We start from the raw sequence: 19553 nt of genomic DNA, 5'->3' as shown, positions 1-19553 counted from the left end.
CACTGCAAGCCTTGGCCGTGGGGACTGACCATGGGTCCCCTCTGCAGCGGTGACCACTGCACACCAGGCTTGGTGCTCGCCACATGGCACCGTCAGATGCGGGTGCTCTCCAAAAACTTCCATCTCGGTCAAGGATGGGGAATATTCCTCCCGTGTCCCCCCAGTGCGTGCGGGCTGACCGCCGGCCGCTCGCAGATGTGGGGGGAAGGTTTGGGATAAGCACACCCCGTTTTCCTCGTAAAACTCCAAACAAGAGGCCTGGCCTGGTTTAGATTTTAAAAATAACTTGCACATTTGGAAGCTAAAGTTTCAGAAGGGCTCCAAATGGGATAATGGCTTTGATCATGGAAGTCTGAGATCAAGGGAGGGCTTTTTAGGCTTGCTGCATCAGATGGAAAATATATTGTGGTGTCTAGACTTTATCATCCTCGAGCAAGGCTTTCTTCTTTTCTGCTGAAAATCTAATCTAAAGCCCACGTACACTTGATAGGGCTCCTTTGGAAAGCAGCCTCCTTTGGGGTTTGATTGTGTCCAGAAGCAAGTTGAAAGAGATGGAAATCAGCTTTGGACTTTGAAGGACTTCTGAGGCTCTGGCTTATGGACCCTGCCATTTCTGACAGGGTTCTTGGCACGGGTGGAAGCTGGCGTGGCAGCAGGGGGGAGGTTTGGCTGCAGGAGCGGGATCACCTCCTCCCATGGCACTCAGACCAGCGCCTCCCTCAAACGCCTTAGCTTTGGTTGTGTGATAACCACAAACACACACGTCGGTGTTCAGAAGGAACCTCAGTGCTTCTTGCTGAAGTGTAGAAAATGCATGTTTTTCTCTTTTCATTTTCTAAGCATTTTGCCAGGATCAGAGGCAGAGAAATGATTTCCTAAAGCGCTCGGAATAAACCCAAAAGCCTGCTATAAAGGTGAGGACGTCTGGCTACGTGCATCCACCAACCCTTCCTGAACGTCCTCGTGGCAATTGAGCTCCATCACGTTGGAAGAAAGGGGAAGTTTTCCTTTGAAACGCTGCATTTTCTGCACAAGGGTCTTGGTTGTGTTTTGGCAAGTGAGTTGCCAAGAAGGCATCTCCAGCCATCCTGGTGCATGCCCCGGCGCACCGTCATGCTGTGCTGAAACACGTCGTGAGCTGCAAACGTAGCCCCAGGCCCTGACGGAGTCACAGCTTAGCTGTGAGAGCTTCAGCTGGAAGTTTTGGAAAACATTTGGAAATGTTTTGGAAAACATTTGAATTGAGGATGTCATGGCTCCACGTCTGGTTGTTTTCCTTTGCTTTTTCTTTGTGAGAGGGGAGAAAACTGCTGTTGTGTTTCTGTTTTTCCTTTCCATCAATTACTTTTTAGACATATTTATTTCCGAGTATGAATCAGAGCAAATGCCAGCCTGTAAACAGTTTGTGGTATAAAATGGCATTGAAATCGGGATGGAAGGGACCTCGAGAGGTTGCCTTGTCCCCACAGCAGGGTCAAGTAAATCTGCTCATTGAACTGGAAGGCGATCGTGTTTGGTGGGAGTTGTTTTCTCATAACTTTTTTAAGGAGCACAGGCAGAAATCTATCAACTTAAGCTGTCAGGCTGTGAGAGAGCCCTTCTCAGCTTATTCAAATCATTTGCTGAATGAGTGTTGTTAATGAATGCTGGGTTTGTTCCCAGAGCCACTCAAAGTGATAGTGCAGAGCAACATTTTCTGTCTTGGCATTTGCCACAATACTGCAACTTCTACAGGAAAGGTCTTCTGCGTGGAGCCATCCCTTGCTTCTCCCTATGCCTGAGACAACCAGATCCCAGATGTATCACTGAATGAAGAGCAGTTTTTGCTTTGTTTCTTGTGAAGCAGGCGTGAGTGTTCAGAATGAAAGCCATTTTCCAGATGGTAAAAACAACAAGAAAAAATACCAAACGCACCCCGGCAACACCGGGTAGTTTGGGCTGCCCTGGGCTCGCATCCCCAGCTGGCTGTGATGCCAAACCCGTGGAAATCAATGGCGGCCTCTCTCCTTGACATCTGCAGGCTTTAGATGAAGCTGCAGTGGTGGCAGAGGAGGAGCATCAGGAGAAATCCTCGTCTGCTTTGAGACTGAAAAACGAGTGATGGCTTTCAATTAGTTTCTCGTGCATGTTCCTCTGTCCTAGCTTTGTGTCTCAAGTGGTGGATTGAAAAGACAACACACAAGAACCCAAGCTTAATCCCTCGCCTTTCAAAGATGCTATAAAGTTCCAGTGGCTCTTTTTTTTTCCCAGCTTATTGCTTCCAATTTCAGTGAGAGGTTCACCTGTACCCAGCTGTACGCCGGCTCGCTTTCCACCCAGCATTATGTCAGTGTTAATATCCACGTGGCCCAGATGGTGACTGGTTTTCCTTCGTCTCCTACTTTCCCCAACTGGTTTCTAGTAGGTAAAAGCAAAACGTGTCCATCTTTGGCCATGTGGCAGGCTTGGAGAGCCCCCCAGATCCATCTGTACGTTTAAAGTCAAGATGGCAGGCAGCGTTATTGTTTGGCCAAATGTATGCAGAGATATCACGGCTTAGATTTGTTACAGATGGGTTTCTGGATATAGTGGAAGGCATGCTGCCAGCCCGTTTTATATCCGTGTAAAAGTGATTGGCATCCCTATAAATAAAGCTGCTGTGAGGTTATAAATCTAAATATACTTATTCATCATATTATTTTTACATCTCAAGTAGGTTGCCATCCTGTTTTTTATGAGCAAACCATGCTCTTCGCATGTGTGTTACCCACAGCCTCACAATAAATTATCAAAAACGCAGCTTTGGAGGCTTTGAATGTTTTTTTCCCCTTGGAAATACATGTGTGTGGACTGTCCATGGGTCCCATGTTGCAGTGGGATGAAAGAGCTTCTTTGAGACAGTCATCTTTGGGAAGGAACTAGTCCCAGGGGCTGTTGTAGACAGAGGTCCAGAAGTCGAATTGGCTGTAAATATGGAAATGTCAGCTTTCTTTTTTGGCTCAAAAATGGGTATGACATTGTTGGGGTGTTTAGGCCCTATGACCAGGTAAATAGTATTTGCAAAGTTTGTTGGTGCTAGGAAGGAGCCCCCACTACCACCTCCACCACATCCTTGGCTGGGGAGTCCGGCAAAGCCTTTCTTCCATCCATGCCATGGGCTGGGCTGTGTGGGAGCACAGCACGTCCAACCTTCCACACTGTCACCTCGGCTGCAGGAGCATGGGAAAAAGTCCCCCAGGTTTGCTCTGAGTGCTGCCATGAGCTGGAGGAGGTGGTGAGGAGCAGAGTTGGAGGGCCATCCCTCACCACCATCCAGCTTGGTCACTGAAAAGGCTTGTGAAAATGCTCTAAGCTGCAACCTCCGGTTCCTTTGGGTTTGTTTTTCTTCTCCTTTCAAAGCATTTGAATATTCAGTCGGTAAGTTATGAAGCACAGAGCACATGTGCCTGAGAGCCAGAATATCAGCTGCCTCACTTTCCACGGTAATAAAGTGCATCAATTAAAATTAACTTATGGTTTTAGTGTAGTTTCCTAATGGAAGGAAACCTTCAAGTCGCTCTGTACATCTGCTCCTCCACCCCCACTGACAATTCATGTTGTCCATCGGTGGGTTTTGTCCTCGTTTCCAGATTGATTTTCATCTCCAATATGTGGAGCTGCTACAAGTTTTGTCAAAACAGGGCTCAGGCCAGAAAAGTGTTGCGGAGGTTTTTATTAAGGGAAGGGATGCAGTGAAAACTCAGGCTGTACTGGACGCCAGGGAACACACACAAATGTTATGAACATCCAAGCCATAAAGAGTGCTTTTAGTTGGATTTACCACGTTACAGGACACCGGAGGGCCCACGCTGCAGGACTGCACAGACACGTAGGTGTTGCAGGGGGAATGTTTGCCTGTGTGGGTTCTCTGATGCCTAATAAACGTAAGTTCATCTTGCAGCCTTAATATAAATGTACTTTATGTTGCTTGGGCTCACAGACACAAGCCTCCTCTTTGTTAGTTCTGGTATTTGTGGTGCTGCTTCCCCTACCAGGTGTGGTTTCATTAGCGTTGCAGGGTCACTGCAGGCTTGTAGTGACTCTAGAGGCCGGTAACGATATTTATGTTTCTCGACCCTTTTGCTGGAGCTGGTTGCAGGTCTGTGTGCCATTTGTCACGGCAGGCAGAGCAGCTGTTGGCAGGAGAGCTTCTTAATACATGCAGTGTTGGACAGATTCACAGAGGATGCTGCGTATCCTGCATCCCCATTACCTGTGACGCTGTGGAGGCAGGGGAGGACAAGCTGCTGATAGTTGGTGTCTTAAAGGTGGAAGTTATATGACAATATTGAAAGTATTGTGTTGAAAGTGTTGAAAACCTTGCCATCTTCCATCACTGGAAATCTTAGCGTGGCTGATGAGCAGCAGATGGAGAGGAGGACCTGTCAAGCTTGAGTCCTGTGTCCCAGGGTTGCTTCTGGTGCATGTCATGACCACACGGAGTAGGTGAGAGGTTGGGGTGTTGGCTGTGTCCTGGAGGTAGCAGGGATGGCATACAGCTTGGACAACCTGGCTGTATGCAGGTTTGGAAGTGAAATGAATCTCCTTCCTGGTTCAGGTAAGGGCAGAGAGGATGTTGGTCAGCCCTTTTGCATGACTGCTGCCAGCAAACAGGGAGATGGTGGCTTCTGGGAATGCCATCCTCATGGTCCCTGCATCCTGCTGCTGGTCCCAGTGCATCAGGGGAACCCTTCTTCCCCAAACCAGCAAACAGCTCAAGGTTGGCACATCTCACACAGGCTGTGGCAGCCCTGATGTGGGTGCCCAGAGCACCCATAAGGTGCTTTGGTAGCCTGGAAGTCACAGTGTGACTGGCTCACTACTTCTAGGAGCCATCTGCCAGCAGCTGGGTCCTGTGTGGGCGTGTGAGAGCCTTCCAACACCTTACATCCCACAGGGGAAAGGGAGAGACCCTCAAAGCCCAGCCACCTGCATCCCTTCAGGGATGCCATGGGGTGTGAGCAGGAATCAGTGCTCACTGTGGTGTTGGTGAGCTGCCAAATGTTTGCTTATCTGCCTGATTTTTACTGGTAGGTGTCAATACTTTGTTCCACACCTGGGTTTTGCTCTCTGCTTTCCACCACAGCTTGAATTCTATGCAGTGTTGTTTTGTTTTGTTTCATTTGGTACTTACTAAGAATACAGCTGATGGTCTGGAGCCCAAACTAAACCCACCTATTACGCATTACCTGATTAGACGCCGTGGTAATAAGCATTTGAATCTAAAGGTAGATTAGGCAGGGAGCAGTCTCAGGCTGGATTTGCATAGCATTCATTCCTCATCCATGTGACGTGTCCTTAAGACTACTGAAATCTAATAAAGAGATGATGGTGTGCTTTGGGTGCTCCTCTTGGGACAGGGGTTGTTCTCCCCATGAGGCACTCTGCAAAAATTGCCTGTGATTGCCTGGAAGATGCTTTTTCTCCCTCCTGCTGCTCTTACAGCTCGTGTTGCAGATGATGGGGACAGGCAGCTCCTGCCAACTCTAAAAATCTGCACTAATGGGATTTTGAAAGATTTTGTCTTTAGAGGCAGTTATTTCAGGGTGTGCTGTCTGCCTGTGGCAATCTCTGGCTGTAGCGGAGTGAATCTGGAGTTTCAGGTGCCTAAACCCAATTGGCAGCTTCTTCAAACGCTCATGGTGATGTTACAGCTCCTGTGCTAGAAAACGCTGTGAAGATTTGTTATCCAAAAGCCACTTAATTTACTTCCCCTGTGGACTGATATGAGGCAGTGGCTGATCTCAGGGTAATTCTCACTCTGAGGTGTGTCATTAGGGTTTGGGGCATCCAAACTCCAGTGTAAATTCAGTGAAGCGGGCTGCCGAGGCTGAACACAGAGGAAAACATTGAGGTGGAGGTAAATATAAGCCTGTTTTACAGCAGAGGGTGGACAGAGGCTCTCTGGGCCTTCCCAGCATGGTGCCTCAAGCGGTGCCTGGGGGGAGGCAGCATTCGGGCTGGTGCTAGGCCGAGCAGAGAGCAGCAGCACCCAGCCAGGCAATGTGGCGACCTCCATCTCCTGGCCAAGTGTCAAAAACATTACCTGAGGGTATCTGAGCAGAGATGGTGTCACTCAGTTACAGCCCCTGAGCTGGGAAGCAGAGTCTCTGCTCGCTTTGCTGGGCATTTTTGTTATTAGGGCTGTTAACTGCGGTGTGAGCCGGGCGAACGCAGCAAATGGCCGGCTCCTGACCCTTGAGGTGTGGGCATGGTGAAGCTCAGATCAAGGAATAAAGGTCAGTTTGCTGGGTTTCAGGCTCGGTTAGACCTGCTGGGCCCTGCTTCATCATGAGTGGTGTTGTCTGGGCTGTAATGAAAGATCTGGTGAGCCAGTGAATGGAAAACCGTAGCCAGAAACTCAATCATGGCCTTTGCTGTGAGAGCTGTTTCACTTCAGAGCTGCTAAAGAAATGTACGGGAAGTGCTTCAGGGTGCTGGGGAGACCCTTTTTCACTGGAGAGCTGGGTGGACCTGATGTCGGTCAGTAGATTGCCCTGAAGCCAGGAATCCTTTCTGAAATTTGAAGGAACGTCCCCAAGCTGCTGATCACCAGTGGTACCATGAAGCCTTACCCAGGGGGCAGGTGTGAGGACTTCTACTTCTTCCAGGACGTGGAAGCCCTCAGAGAAGCTTAATTGCTTTGTATTGCAAATTAACTGGCCTGGTGTCAATGGGGTTGAAGGGTTTTTGCTTTGCTGGCCAGAGAGGTGGGCTCTAACCCTAAGCAAGAAGGCACCTGCAACATGGTTTGAAGATGTGTGAGGATGAGCAAAGTGGGGGTGATGCACCACGGGGCATTTCTGCAGAGCTGAAGAGGCATTAGCCCAGGCAGAGTGATGGATGAGAGCAGAATGTGATGCTGTGTCTTTTGAGAAATTGGTGATATTGGTGAAATTGGTGGCTTTCTGAGCATGGGCTTGTACCTGCGATGGTGACTGGGAAGGTTTCTCTGCACTCGTGGGGTGTCTGGAATGGTGCTGGTCCCGAGAAGGGAACACTATCTCCAAAAGACGAGATTAAATTAAAAGCTTCAAGCACAGTTATCTTCTCTCGGGGTGTCTGAGCTTCATAGGGGTACCCTTGGGTCACTTTTTGAAGCATTTCTTTGCAGTTATGAGGATGTTTGTTTTCCAGATTTAATGAACAGAGAGATCACTGTGTAAATATCTACAGGAGTGAGAACTTCTGTATTGCAGTTTGTGGAGAGTGCAACGTGAAAACCTGCAAAAACAGTGATACAAAGAATAATACAAAATTCTGTATGTAGCCTTGGCAGGGAGGTGGCTGCTGTCATTGCAGTCTTGCACCTTCATGGGGGGTTTCCTTACTGGAAGTGTTTGCTCATGAAGCGAAGAGGCTTGTGTTTTGAACAGCATCATTGCATCAAAGAAGCTACAGAGATGAGACAGACAGGGTGCCTGAAGCATTAGCAGCGCTGCAGATGCCCCATTTGGACTTGAATGGGGTAAAACCAGATTTGGCTAAATCAATGCACAAAAACCTAAAGCCTGTGAACGTACTCCGTGTGTTTAAATTTGGTTTATATCGATGCTGCTGATGCTGATACTTTCCTGGATTAAGCATTAAAATGACCAATATTGATTTTTAAATGCATCCCCTTGGGATTTCCACCGGACAGACATTCCCCTCGGGATGCTCTGCAGGGGCAGGGCCATCGCCCCATCCATCCCCAGAGGCAGATGGGTTGGCTGGTTTTGTAGCGAGCCCTTGCTCTCTGCAGTCGGTGAGAGGAGGGTAGTTAGGCAATTAAAACAGTGTGCCTTGATTAAGCTGGCTCCTCTGAATTATAAGGAGATGGGCTTGAGCTTTGATGGGAAGGCTGCATCCCTCCTATTTAAAGCGGAGGTTTTGCTGTAATCTAGATTTTGTTGCATAAAAAATCCATTCAGGCCTTCCAATTAGACTTGCCTGCTGGTTTTGCCTGCTTTTTTTTTTATTTTCTTTTTTTAATGTTTAAATGCAAGCAGCCTTTTAGTGTAATGTGATAAAAATTGCTGCTTTTAGCAGCCCGGTTAGGAGCAGATGTAGCACTGGAGCCCTTCTCATTTCCCCGAGCCGTGTCTGTGCAGTTGTGCAGCATCACGTCGTGTCTGATGAGAGCTCACGTATATTATTTTTCAGTGTTCATCTGCTGGAGCAGTGGGAGGTATTAGTGCCGTGCTGCAAGGAGAGTTGCTGGGGGGAATTTCTGCTATCAGACGTTTTTATCAAAGAATTCTCGACCCCAAATTCATACTTCAGGGGGAAAAATCACTCTGCATTATTGTCAGTATTTTAAAATCTTTAAAGGGAAATAAGCGTTTCACATGGCTCGTGGCATGTAGGGCAATTGATAGAACTAATGAATCTGTTTGGCTGGCTTTGGGCACTTTCTGGACCAGAAGTTTAATGAACTACTCAGAGATCTACCTGCCCATCAGGATCCCTTTCAGTAAGGCCTCCTGTTTGTACCAGCTTCAACCCACTTTCAGTTTAAAAGAACAAAAGCCAGCTCGCTGCACACCGCAAGCTGCATAAAACCCAGCAGCTCTACTAGCCTCACCTTAAGCATGGATAATCCCCAAATCCCCAAACATGACCCAAAATTGGCCAGCGGGGACTTGGCTGGTAGCTCCTTGATTCCTTTGCTGTGGTGCTGGCCCCAGACGTTGCTGAGCTGCTGTGCTGCAGGCGGGCGTTCGCTGCTGAACGGCTTCAAAAATCCCGTGTGTGGTGCCAAATTAATTAAGAGGCTTAAGAGAGGAAAAACCTGCCTTCCTTCCCCCGTTTTACAGCGGGAGAGCCCGTCTCACCCCAGGGATTACCGCTGAAATGGGGAGCAGTGAAATGGAAAGTTCAGCAGTGAGGCTTTGCATACGATATATCAAAGTCAGAGCCCAAATATTCATTGGAGGAGCAGGGCTTGAGGGGGGGGGGGGGGGGAAAGAAAAAGGAATTAAAATAAAGCAAGGCTTTTATTGAACTATTGTTCTCCAGGAAAAGGCTAATTGGCAAACAAATATTCTCCAACAGTGGGAAATGTGGCTCCTCTCTCCCCACTTGCCAGGCTGTTCAGCTTTTATTGACAAAAGCTTTGCATCATCAAAGTGCTTGGAGCCTGCGGTGATCTCAAAAACGCACAGACTTAGATCCACATCCTTTGGGGGTAAATAGAGAAATACTGAGATGGGAGCTCTCCTTCCGGGGGCTGGGTAAGGCTTTGGCTAGCTGGAAAATGGTCCTGCTGTGTCGGGAGCTTTCTGGTCACCGTGATATGCTGGTGTGGGCTTCACATCTCATGTTATCATCCCCAGAGGTGTTTTTTTTTGGTTTAGCGTGAGCGTTTTCCCTTGAGTTTGGGCAAAACCAGGGATGGAGATGGAGCAGGGCTGGATGTCAGCCTGTGACAGCGCTGGGTGCTGAGGATGGAGGTGGGATGAGGCAGCAGCAGGACCTCCTGTCGCCCTGGGATGCTCCACGGAGCTGTCACGTCCCTCTGAGCTGCCCAAGGCATCTTGTGGTGTAATAAGGGAGTTGAAATATATTTCTTCCTCCCGCCACCAACCCACCTGCTTTTATGTTTGCTTCAGCAAAAGAAGGACCGGAGGTCTGCTGGAATAAGGCACACATGCGGTTCATAGAATTGGGTCGCTTAGCACCCTAGTGAGTATTGGGAGATATATATGTATTTATATAGGTTCCCAAACTGGGTCTTGTTGGTGGTTACACGCCTGTTGTCCTTGTTCCTTAAATAAATGGCATTTGCCCATGTTCGTCTATCTGATGGAGCTCCAGTCGGAAGCGGTCTGTAGCCATTTAGAGGATCTGGTGCCGAGCCCACCCCTGGTAACATTTCCCCTTTTAATGGAGAACTTGTGACCTCTTTTGGTGTTGCCGTACCACCCGCTGTCTGGCTGTCTGGGATACTTCCAGCAAGGTTTGTTTTTAGTCCTCGAAAACTAAACAGAGTTTTGCACCAGCAGCATTTTCCCTGGTTGGATGCATCTGTGCGTTGAGCAGCATCGATCCCTGCAACCACGATGGGGCGAGGGGCTGTGCGGGCACCCCTGCAAGCATCCTCTCCTTGCACCCAACCTCTCCGAAGCTCCCATGCCCCAGGACAGGGATGGTCCCACAGCAGCCAGCATCCAGCCCCCGCTCTGTATTTCTGCTGGGCTGCCAAAGCAGGCGATGCTGCTCCTTCGGTTGGAGAGCTTTAAGGCGGATCGTGTCTCGCCCTGCTGTGTGGATGCTTTTCCCCAGAAATACGGATTGTGGAGCCCCCGGTGCGTGCGCTTCTGGGCTGGGCGCTCCGCCTCGCTCGCATGCAGCAGAAGCGACTCGAGCTGTGTCGTGATGCTGCCAGGGAAATGCTTGCATGGAAGCTCAAGTGGAAGCTGCTGCTCTTTTCTCTGAATAGCGTCGTCGAGTAGTGTACAGAGAGAAAAAAAAAAGCAGGCTTTTCTTGGTGTATTACAAATCTGTGAAACAGGTCACCCATCCCCTCCCTCCCCCTGAACGTATAACTGCATGCTGGCTCGGTGAATAAACTGGTTTAATTTTTCATGCTGCAATCTGAATTTCACCATCAAGTCCCCGAAATGCCTCTGCAAGCTCATTTGGATGGGAGCAGAGTAAAATGTCTTCTTGCGAGGCAGCAGGCCCAGATGTACGCTCCATTTTTTGACGAGTGCCACAATAAAAGGAAAGAATACAGAAGGCAGTAAACACGTTTTATGCGAGTGCTGGTTTTTTCTTGCAGTGCTGGCAGATGGGACACACAGGGACCAGGCTGGGAGCCTGCAACTGCAGCCGGCTCCTGCCAAAGTCAGAGGCGGCGTGCAGCTATCACGCTGGTATTGTGCAGCAGGAGTGAAATTCAGAGCTGGAAACCCCTCTTTTTTGGGGTCATGGAGTACAACAGGATCTCTGGGAAGAGGGAGGAGGATCTGGGATAATTTAGGATTTGGCATATAAATATAAATCCACGAAACTGAAGAATTTGAGATCTGCTTATGCTGGGAATTACAGCTCTTGTGACTTCACGATGAGTCAGGCTCCTTCTGGCAGCCGATTTTCCCCGATAGCAGCGAGGCCACATCCAGGTGTGCCTGCACACAGGGCCGGCACGCTGCTAGCAAGGCACTTGGAAGCCCCTCTCTGCTCCCAGAGGTGTAGCACTGGCATCACGGGAGGGCTCCCGAGCTGTGTCTCATGGGAGGATTCAGGGGGAAAAGCCAGTCATCAAATGGTTCAAGGCTTCGGGGCCAAATGCTCTGTGGCTTTAAGGTTTTTTTTTTCCCCTGCACCATCAAGCCAGCTCCTGCCGATGCGCACGTATTTTAACCAAACACAAACATTCCTCTCCTATGCAGTCTGTGCGTGAAAACGGCTCCGTGTCTGAGAAAGGGGTCTGAGGAAATGCGCGTGGGAGTTTGTGGCCAAAAAGTCAGCCGGGTTGCTTTTAATAGAAGCCGCCGGGGCGGCGCTGGGCTGTGTGCTGGAGGTGCTGGGCTCCAGTCCTCCAGGCTGCCCAGTGGGAGGGGAGGTGGCTCCCACCGGTGCGATCCTTTTCCTTAGCTGCTCATCCAGGTAGGGGATTGATTTCCGAGTTTAGAAATAATGCCAATAAATAAATAATAACGCTTGTGCCGTCTGATCAGATGGGCACGGCATCACACGCACGTTTCAGAGGGCTTGCAATCAACACCGGAGCTGAGACAGGTCAAATTATTGAGCAGAGCCACGCAGGGTGCCGGCAGTCCGGGGTCTGTAAGGTGGAAAATCAGAACGTGTTTTTGACGTTTCTCGGGGGATGCCTCCAACTTAGAGCTGATCTGAACAGCGAGCATCCAGCTTTCATTCCGTGGAGGTCCAGACTCACCGGACTGTGGGAGGAAAATCATCTCGAGCTGTTTGTTTAAAGAAAAGTGATGCAAGGCACTCGATGCGCTCGACGTGCATCTCAGCACTGCGCAGCATGGCTGCTGCGTGCACAGGGAAAAGCAGCCAGCGTGTGCCACTGCTCAGCAGCAGGACGAGATAAAGCAAGAGGAGCGACATGCTGGGTGCCAAATTTCTGCCGGCAACAAGTGGTTATGTGGCACAGCACACCCAGCCCCAGCGCTCGGGGGGGTCTTGCAAAATCACCCACGGACGCAGAGCCTCTCCCGGCCACCGCCAGCAAGCGAGGCTGCATGGCAGCGATGGGGGATTGTCGGAAAATGCCCATCAGGCAGGAGCACCCTGCGCCGCACCAAACTCCAGGGCGGGGGCAGACGTTTGGCGGGGCGAGAGGTGCTGAAATCGGCCAGGGCTCAGCGGAGCCGGTCAGCAAGCGTCACCGCACTTGCCCAGAGTTTCGCCTTGTGAAACGCGCTGAAATACAGCTCCCGGTTGGGAAAGAGCTCGCCTGGGATCTCGTATCCGTGTTTTGGGAGGGGACGGGAGAGGAGCCAGAAAAACAACAAGCTGATATTCGTATTTGATGATTTAGCTCCCAGCTCCCGTGTGGGTTTGGAGGCGGGCGCGAAGAGGAGCGTGCAAGCTCCTTTGCATGCGTTTGTGCCCTCGCTGGGTATTTTGGTGCTGCAGACCGCAGAGCTGCAGTACCGGTGCTGGCTTCAAACCAGCTCGCTGGGGCATCGGTCGCGGGCAGGCTGCGGCAGCACGTTGCTCCACGCGGGCTAATCGAGCTTGCCAAGGAGGCTGCTGAATATGCAAACAGGAATTGCCGTTCTCCTCTCCTTAAAGTGAAGGCGGAAGCGACGCCAGGGTCCAATTTTCTCCTAATGACTGATTTCATTGGAGCACTGCTCAAGGCGATGTCGAGTCGGTGGGGTGTTTTGAGGCTGGGGGGGGGGGGACCTGAAGCAGCAGCACGCTCCGGTCGGTCACGGTGGCACTCGTGTCAGGGTCCCGAACATGGGCTTCAGGGAGCTGGGGACACGTGAGCGTGTCCCACCCCGGCTTTGTTGCTGCCTCTCTGCCAGCTGTGGCTGCTGCAGTTGTTTTTGATATATGTGCCGTATTTCCAGAGGAGCATCGCCTCCCCGCACCCACCTTCATCTGTGTTTGATGGCTGTTTGGCAAAGCAGGGAGCGGTCGCGAGGAGCGCTTGGATCAACTCCTACCCGAAGCTTCGCTTCGCCCTTTGCGGCTCTTTTAAAAGAAGCTGTACAGCAGCCAGCCCAACAGCACGGACAGGAGGGGAAGGTGCTGGGATTAAAACACCTCCCTGACGCTTGGCACCGCGATCACACAGCACAGCAGGCATTGCAGAGCCAACGGCAAGGTCACCGCTGGAGTTTCGGAGGAGGAGGGCTGGGATCCCGCCTGCTTCAGTCGCAGCCAGGGCCGTATCCTGCTGCCTCGCTTGCCCCGGGCCCTGTTATCACAGTCCAAACTCCATCGTGACGTTTGTGCGGGGTTTTGGCACGGTTCACAAGGACGAGGTGCCAGCCTCCAGGAAGCGCCCTGCCCTGGAGTCACCCGGTCCTTCGCAGATGAGGCTCCTGAGCAGCCTGCACGAGCAGAAACCAGCACGGAACGGGTGGAAGCTGTCCCCTTTTCCACCCTGTTGCCTTGGGATACAGCCAAGGCATCTCCCTGCCCACCTGGAAGGAGCCAGCTACAGACCCCAGGACAGCTTCTGGAGCTCAGAGACCCCCATCTCCTTACCAAAGGCATGGGAGGAGAGGCGACCAGGTAACAGGGGTACCACAAGCCAAGGAGAGATGCTTCTGACGTAATTTTACTGGGTTGCGTAGAGACCCCAGAGACCAGATCCCTATTGCAATCACTGCTTTACAACCCCACAGCCAAAAGCTGTCTTCGTTTCAAGAAACAGTCACTGCTTGAAACACATCGCTGCGGCAGAGCAAAAGCTCTCCTTTTGTCCAGCCTCAGTTCCAAATTTAGCAAATGCTCTTGGCAGCCATTCCCTTGCAGAGTGTTAAGGTTTCACCCAAGTAATACACGAAGGATTTTCTCCTCCTACACCCGCCGAAGGGTCAGACACCTCCCAGGCTCCTCTCCTGTCCTCCGGCTCCTGTCCCGGGGCACACGTTGCCTCCTGCTCCCCAGCCCCGTGGTTTGTATGAGCCGACCCCGCAGACAGCTTGTATTTCCCCCACCCCGGTAACGGGACAGAATTCACTCAAGTCTCGTGGAAAGGGGCAGTGTCTTGTGGTGCCAGCCAAAGGTGTTGCCGCAGGTACCCTGTTACCTGCCACCAGTGCCTGTGACTGGGGGAGAGTGACGTGATTCCCTCGTCTGCTTGCTTGAGTGATTCGTTAGCTTCCAAGACAAATTCCCTTTATCTCCTCCAGTTTGCCAAAAGCAAATCTCGTGTAATTAATCAGGTTCTGTCCGTGTCGTTCCCAAACATCGTCTGGCCTCCCCCGGGGAGCAAAACCAGCCGTGGGGATGTGATGGAGCGAGCAGGCAGCAGAAATGCAGCGAGCGGTTCCTGCGGAGGGCACGAGCTTGCAGGAAAGCAGCTCCAGCTTGAGCTGACAGCTGTCAGCCGTGCGGGATCCTGGGCAAGACCGGGGTTTTGTCCACATGCTGTGTCGCTGGGAAAGGTTTGAGTGGAAATGACTTTGGAAGTGCCCAGGTGAGAGACAAAGGGAGTCGCCCCCTAGGGTGGTGGCTGGAGTTTCTCCATGAATACTGTAGTAGAAGTCTTTCGGAGCCCTTGGTGAGCTGGGGCGATCCCCATCACTTGCACAACTGCAGTAGAAATAAAGCTCATCCTTTACAAACCCACACAAGTGCCCACCTGAGGCAGGTCAGCAGAGATGACCTTGGCCTAAGGCGGTGCATGAGAGCCAGGCTGCACAACTGGTCTCCATCCTGCATCCTCCTCTCCCAGCCCTTCCTGGCCAAGCTTGTCCCATGCACATTTCTACCTGTTTCTGCAAAACCAAAGCCGTTTTAGAAACGACCCAGCCCCATCAGTCCTGTCTTGGGATCTGGGGTTTGGAGAGAAGTTCCCTCAGTGACCCTTCCCAGCCTGTCTTCCCTGGCTCTGTATGTACAGGGACAAGTAAATTTAATTTATTCTGGCCTGCTCAGTAGTAAAGGCCAGAAGGCAGCATTAGATCACAATCTGACTTGAATTTACTGCTGTAATTAGTGCTCAAACGTATAGATGGGAGGTGGGAGCGGGCTGTTTAACAAGCGACGCCGCACGGAACTGGCTCCTTTCCCTTTCCTTAGCGCAAGCCGCTGGGTTGCAAGAAATTGTCATTTCTTCTCTCCTTGAATAACCCATTTCTGCAGAATTTACAGGGAAAAGAGGAGGCTGTGTATCTGGACTGTGTTCTGCTGAGGCAATCTGCGCTGTCTGCAGCGCTCCCACCGACCTGCCAGGAAGCAGTGTTTTGATTTTTATCCATCGCGGTAATGAATATTCATCAGCGTTCTCGAGGTTTAATGCTATTTGCCTGGTAGCTAACATATTCTTTCCCCAACCATTTTTAGCCTTTGTTGCTAATAACCCGCAGCCCACTCAGCCTGCGTTACAGGGCGGCTTTTTATTTAATTGTTTAGGGATGAAAATTAGGAACCTCAACAGCTCCAGAGCTGGAAGCGGCTCAGAAATACCTTGTCTTGGTTACTGCACGACTGTCTGCTTTAAAGCCCGAAATAAAACCTCGCCTTTTGGTCTGTCATTCAAGCTCCTCACAAAACACCAACAGGAGCGGGTGTCCCTGAGGAGCAGGTGTTCCCCTGAGAAAAGCTTTCCGCGCATTTTTGCAAGCCCAAGTCAGAGCTTGTAGGCAGCAGCGGGTTTCAAGGAGGAGGTTGAGGTGGTGTTGAAAAGGGGCTGGAAAACGCCCCGTGGAAGAGGAGGACAGCTCGGTTTGGTCCAGTCCACGAAGCACCCTGGCTGCGGGAGCAGGATCGCGCCCTGATTCATTAGGAAGACCAAGTAACGAAGCTTTGCCCTGATAAGCACATGTGAATTGGGACCAAGCTCCCACACACGACACAAACTGCTGTGCAGCCACCTCCCTGCCTTCATTTCCCTCTGTGCTGTGGCCCTGCAGAACCCAAACTTGCCGTGCATTTCTAATTTTCTCCCTGCTGGGGAAAACGTGTCACTAGTTCTTTGTTTCCCTCCCTCCCTTTAGGAAAGAAACTGCCCACCAGGTGTCAACCCCCTCCTAAAGCCTCGCGGGTGCCAGCGGGCTGCTAATGGATTTGCTCTGGTGCTGCCGGCCTGGGAGCTGCGATGCGAAGTTTCGTGGCAGCTGAAATTCCCCCAGTGGCCGCGTTTTCCCAAATCCAAGGCGCCGAATGTGAAATGAGATTTAGGGCTCTCCGAGAAGGGAGGACCTCCAGATTGGGCACAGAGATTATCCCACATGCAGACCGAGTAACTGTTTCCCGTCGGTCCCGCTTCAGCAGATGATTACACCATGTGCTAAAAATACGCAGTCGAAAATAATTTCAAGGGTCAGGTCCTCAGTTAAGGCTCTGGGAGTAAAGCCTGAGTTTTCTGCGAGGTCTCCTTTCGGGAAGGCGGCGTTTGCTGCTCAGGGCCGTGCGAGAGGTGGCGCGGGCTCCCAGCACAGGTCTGATGCCAACCTGCCTCCAGCCGTGGCTCCGCGTGGTGCCCAGCAGCTGTTTATTTGGGCATTTGGGTGTTTTGACACTTACGTAGTTAGATGGAAATGGGAATTCTCCTGGGAAACGGAGACTTCTGTCGAAATGCTGACCTTTTGTCCAAGTCTCTCCTTAACGTTGTCAGCAAATCCAAGTCATCCATATCTCAACCTCCTGCATTAACTTTGGCAGCGTGCAGCTTTTTGTCCTCTCTGACCATCTCAGTGTCTTGTTTCGCAGAGATAAAACGTGGGTGTTTAACATGTCGATTTAGAAGTCAAATATTTAAGTTTTGTAAAAAAAAACGCTGTGCTTTCCTGGTTGATTTTTCTCCTCGGGATGTTTCTTCGCTGTCCTCATTCCTCGTAGCTGCTCCTCCCCTTGTATTGCTGACTTGTACGCTCGATGGCCGTGGTTTTGGTGCAGTGCTTGGCCGGTCCTTGCTGTAAGCTGTCGGGCAGGGCACAGGTTGGCATTTCTGGCTGCCTCGCTCCCTGTTCGTCCTCCTGCCCCGGGCATCGCTCCCGACGCGGGCTTGAGAACTCAGCCAAACCGCCCGAACCATCGGCGTGAGGAATGTCCCACGCAAGCACTGCGTAGGAAAGTCTGAGCTGCCGGCGCAGTGTGATTTTTATCAGCTGAACCCGCGTCTTGTAAATATTTACTGGAATTCCAAGTAGGCTTTATCTAATTAAAGCCAAGTAAAACTTGCCGTGAAAAAGAGCCACCCAACCAGCAGCTGCCAGGGGATGTTTAGGGCCACGTTTAAGAGCGGGCCGGGGGTATATAGGACATTTTTGTGCCTTGCAGCTCAGGGCTCATTGAGCTGTATAAGGTCTCCGAGCACTGAGCCATTCCCACTGGGGACCATGTCCCTGGTGCCACCAAGCACATCCAGCTGCTCTTGGCTGCACCCCAAATCTGCCACCCCCTGCGACGGGGCTGGTGAGGCTGCTGGACGGGCAGGAGCGGCGCAGCACGGGGACATCGGTGGGGATTTGTGCTGGGATTTGCGGGGCTCTGCAGCGGTGGCGGGGGGTCAGGACCTGTCCTGCTGCGGGGCCGCGAGTGTGGGGACACCGGTGTGTCCCCCTGCCCCGCAGCCTGCTCCGACGGCGTCGGCACAAGGCAAGCAAAGGCGTCTTTTGAATTCGTGCGGTCTTCAAGGTTGCCAGGACTGTAAATGTCAAATCTGAGCAGAAATATTTGGCATGTAAACCGTCTCCGTTCTTCCCCTCCGCGCCTGAGTGCGTGGGTGGCTCCGATTCCTCCTCCTCTCCACGGGACAGGAGCACGGTGCTGCGGGGCAGCTGCTGGAGCCTCCTCTCTCCTCTCTCCCCAGGATCTAGTGCCCAGCAGGGAGGGACGCGGAGGATTTCGGCCATGGCCCCGAGGAAGAGGAGCAGTCGGGGGATCTCCTTCATCTTCTGCTGCTTTCGCAGCAGCGACCACCCTGAGATCACGTACCGCCTGCGCAATGACAGCAGCTTCGCCCTGCAGACCATGGAGCCCGCGTTGCCCATGCCTCCAGTGGAGGAGCTGGATGTCATGTTCACCGAGCTGGTGGTAAGTAGGACACTTTTACCTTTTTTTTCCCCCCCTCTTTCTACCCTCCCCAGTGAGGACAGGCTGGGGTTTGTGTTTTCAGGCAAGCTTAGATGCATCAGGGGCTGCTCTTGGGAGCAACATTGTGCTGAACCTTGAGCTCTGCTCCTCTTTGAAGTACTGCCAGATAGGGTGCTTTCCCTTTCTTGGTGGAAAGTGTTGATTTCTCAGAGCAGGCAGTGTCTGGGGGCTGTTCTGGCTTTGCCTGCCCCTGGGGTCCAGGGTGAGGCAGTGTCAGAGCTGGGAAAGCAGTTTGTATCCTGTAGGTGCAAAGCTGCTTTCCTTGCTGGGCAGTCTGCTTTGCAGGAGCACTTGGGTATGGTCTAAGTCAATGTTCAGAGTCAGGATATTGTTCCTTTGTCCCTCAGCACCAAAACTCTGAAAAAGATGGATCAGAAAAATCAAAAATGTTGGGAAAAAACAAACAAACTTTAATTTCCTCTGTCATTTCCACATGGCTTATTGGATGGACCAAAAATGCTCCACTTTGAGTTGGTTCAGCAGTGAAAATGGGGCTTCTCCACGGTGTTTTGTTGCGTAGCAGGAGCTGGGAGGCCACACTTCGTGCTATAGCGTGTTCCCTCGGACACCCAGCAGCGTGGTTTTGGTGACCCACGCTGCTCGGGAGCAGGTTTTGCCCAGATGAGACCTCCACGGGCAATAGGAGAGGACAGGCTGGGACACCCATCGCATGGCATATCCCCGTGGGGATGAGACATCCCTGCACCACAGCACGTGCTCTTGCAGCAAAATGCTGGGGGCTGGATGATTTTCAAAGCGTCCCCCCCAAATTCAGCAGATGCTTCTCGCACAGGGTGCACTGCGGGGCATCACTGCACGTGCAGCGAGGCGGGAGCAGAGCAGCACTGGTGGGGACCAGCTGGACCCGGGCGTGCTGTGGTGTTTCCCTTGCTCCGTGCTGCCAAGGTTTGGCTTTTTTTCCCAGCTGTGGGTGAGAACAAGGCTGGGAGGCAGCTGCTGCTCCAGGATTGGGGTCAGCAGGAGCTGTGCTGGCCCCCCAGGGACCTGAAGCCATTTCGGGAGGGCAAGCAGCACGCCCTTGCCATGTTCCTGTGCAAGCAGCTGGAACCCCTGGGTTTTCCCCCAAAATATCATTTTTTTACCTGCGTCAGTGCTGAGTGGGAAGGAGAGAGAGGCTGAGATGATCCCTGTGGGTGTAAGAGGGCAGATTCCCCCAAATGGCATTCTGGGGAGTGAAGTTGCAACCCCCTCCCCATTACAACCGGCTCCTTCTTGCTCTCCATAACCTGTTGGTGCCGGGTATTAAATTTCAGCATTAGCTAAATGGTTTG

General features: G+C 51.7%; 1 protein-coding gene across 2 annotated transcripts in view; it reads left to right on the top strand.

The window, feature by feature from the left end:
• DAAM1 (dishevelled associated activator of morphogenesis 1) overlaps positions 1 to 19553 on the top strand; it is an 86234-nt gene that overhangs the window by 16161 nt on the left and 50520 nt on the right. For both annotated transcript variants that reach the window (XM_035327312.1, XM_035327311.1), the window contains exon 3: positions 17978 to 18201. In XM_035327312.1, coding sequence (XP_035183203.1) covers positions 18019 to 18201 — 183 coding nt within the window. In that variant the 5' untranslated portion in view covers positions 17978 to 18018. The remainder of the gene's footprint in view (positions 1 to 17977; positions 18202 to 19553) is intronic.

Source organism: Oxyura jamaicensis, chromosome 5 (assembly GCF_011077185.1).
Source record: "Oxyura jamaicensis isolate SHBP4307 breed ruddy duck chromosome 5, BPBGC_Ojam_1.0, whole genome shotgun sequence".
NCBI classification, from domain to species: domain Eukaryota; kingdom Metazoa; phylum Chordata; class Aves; order Anseriformes; family Anatidae; genus Oxyura; species Oxyura jamaicensis.
Note: the sequence above shows the minus strand (reverse complement) of the source record. Positions and strands in the feature narration are given on the sequence as shown.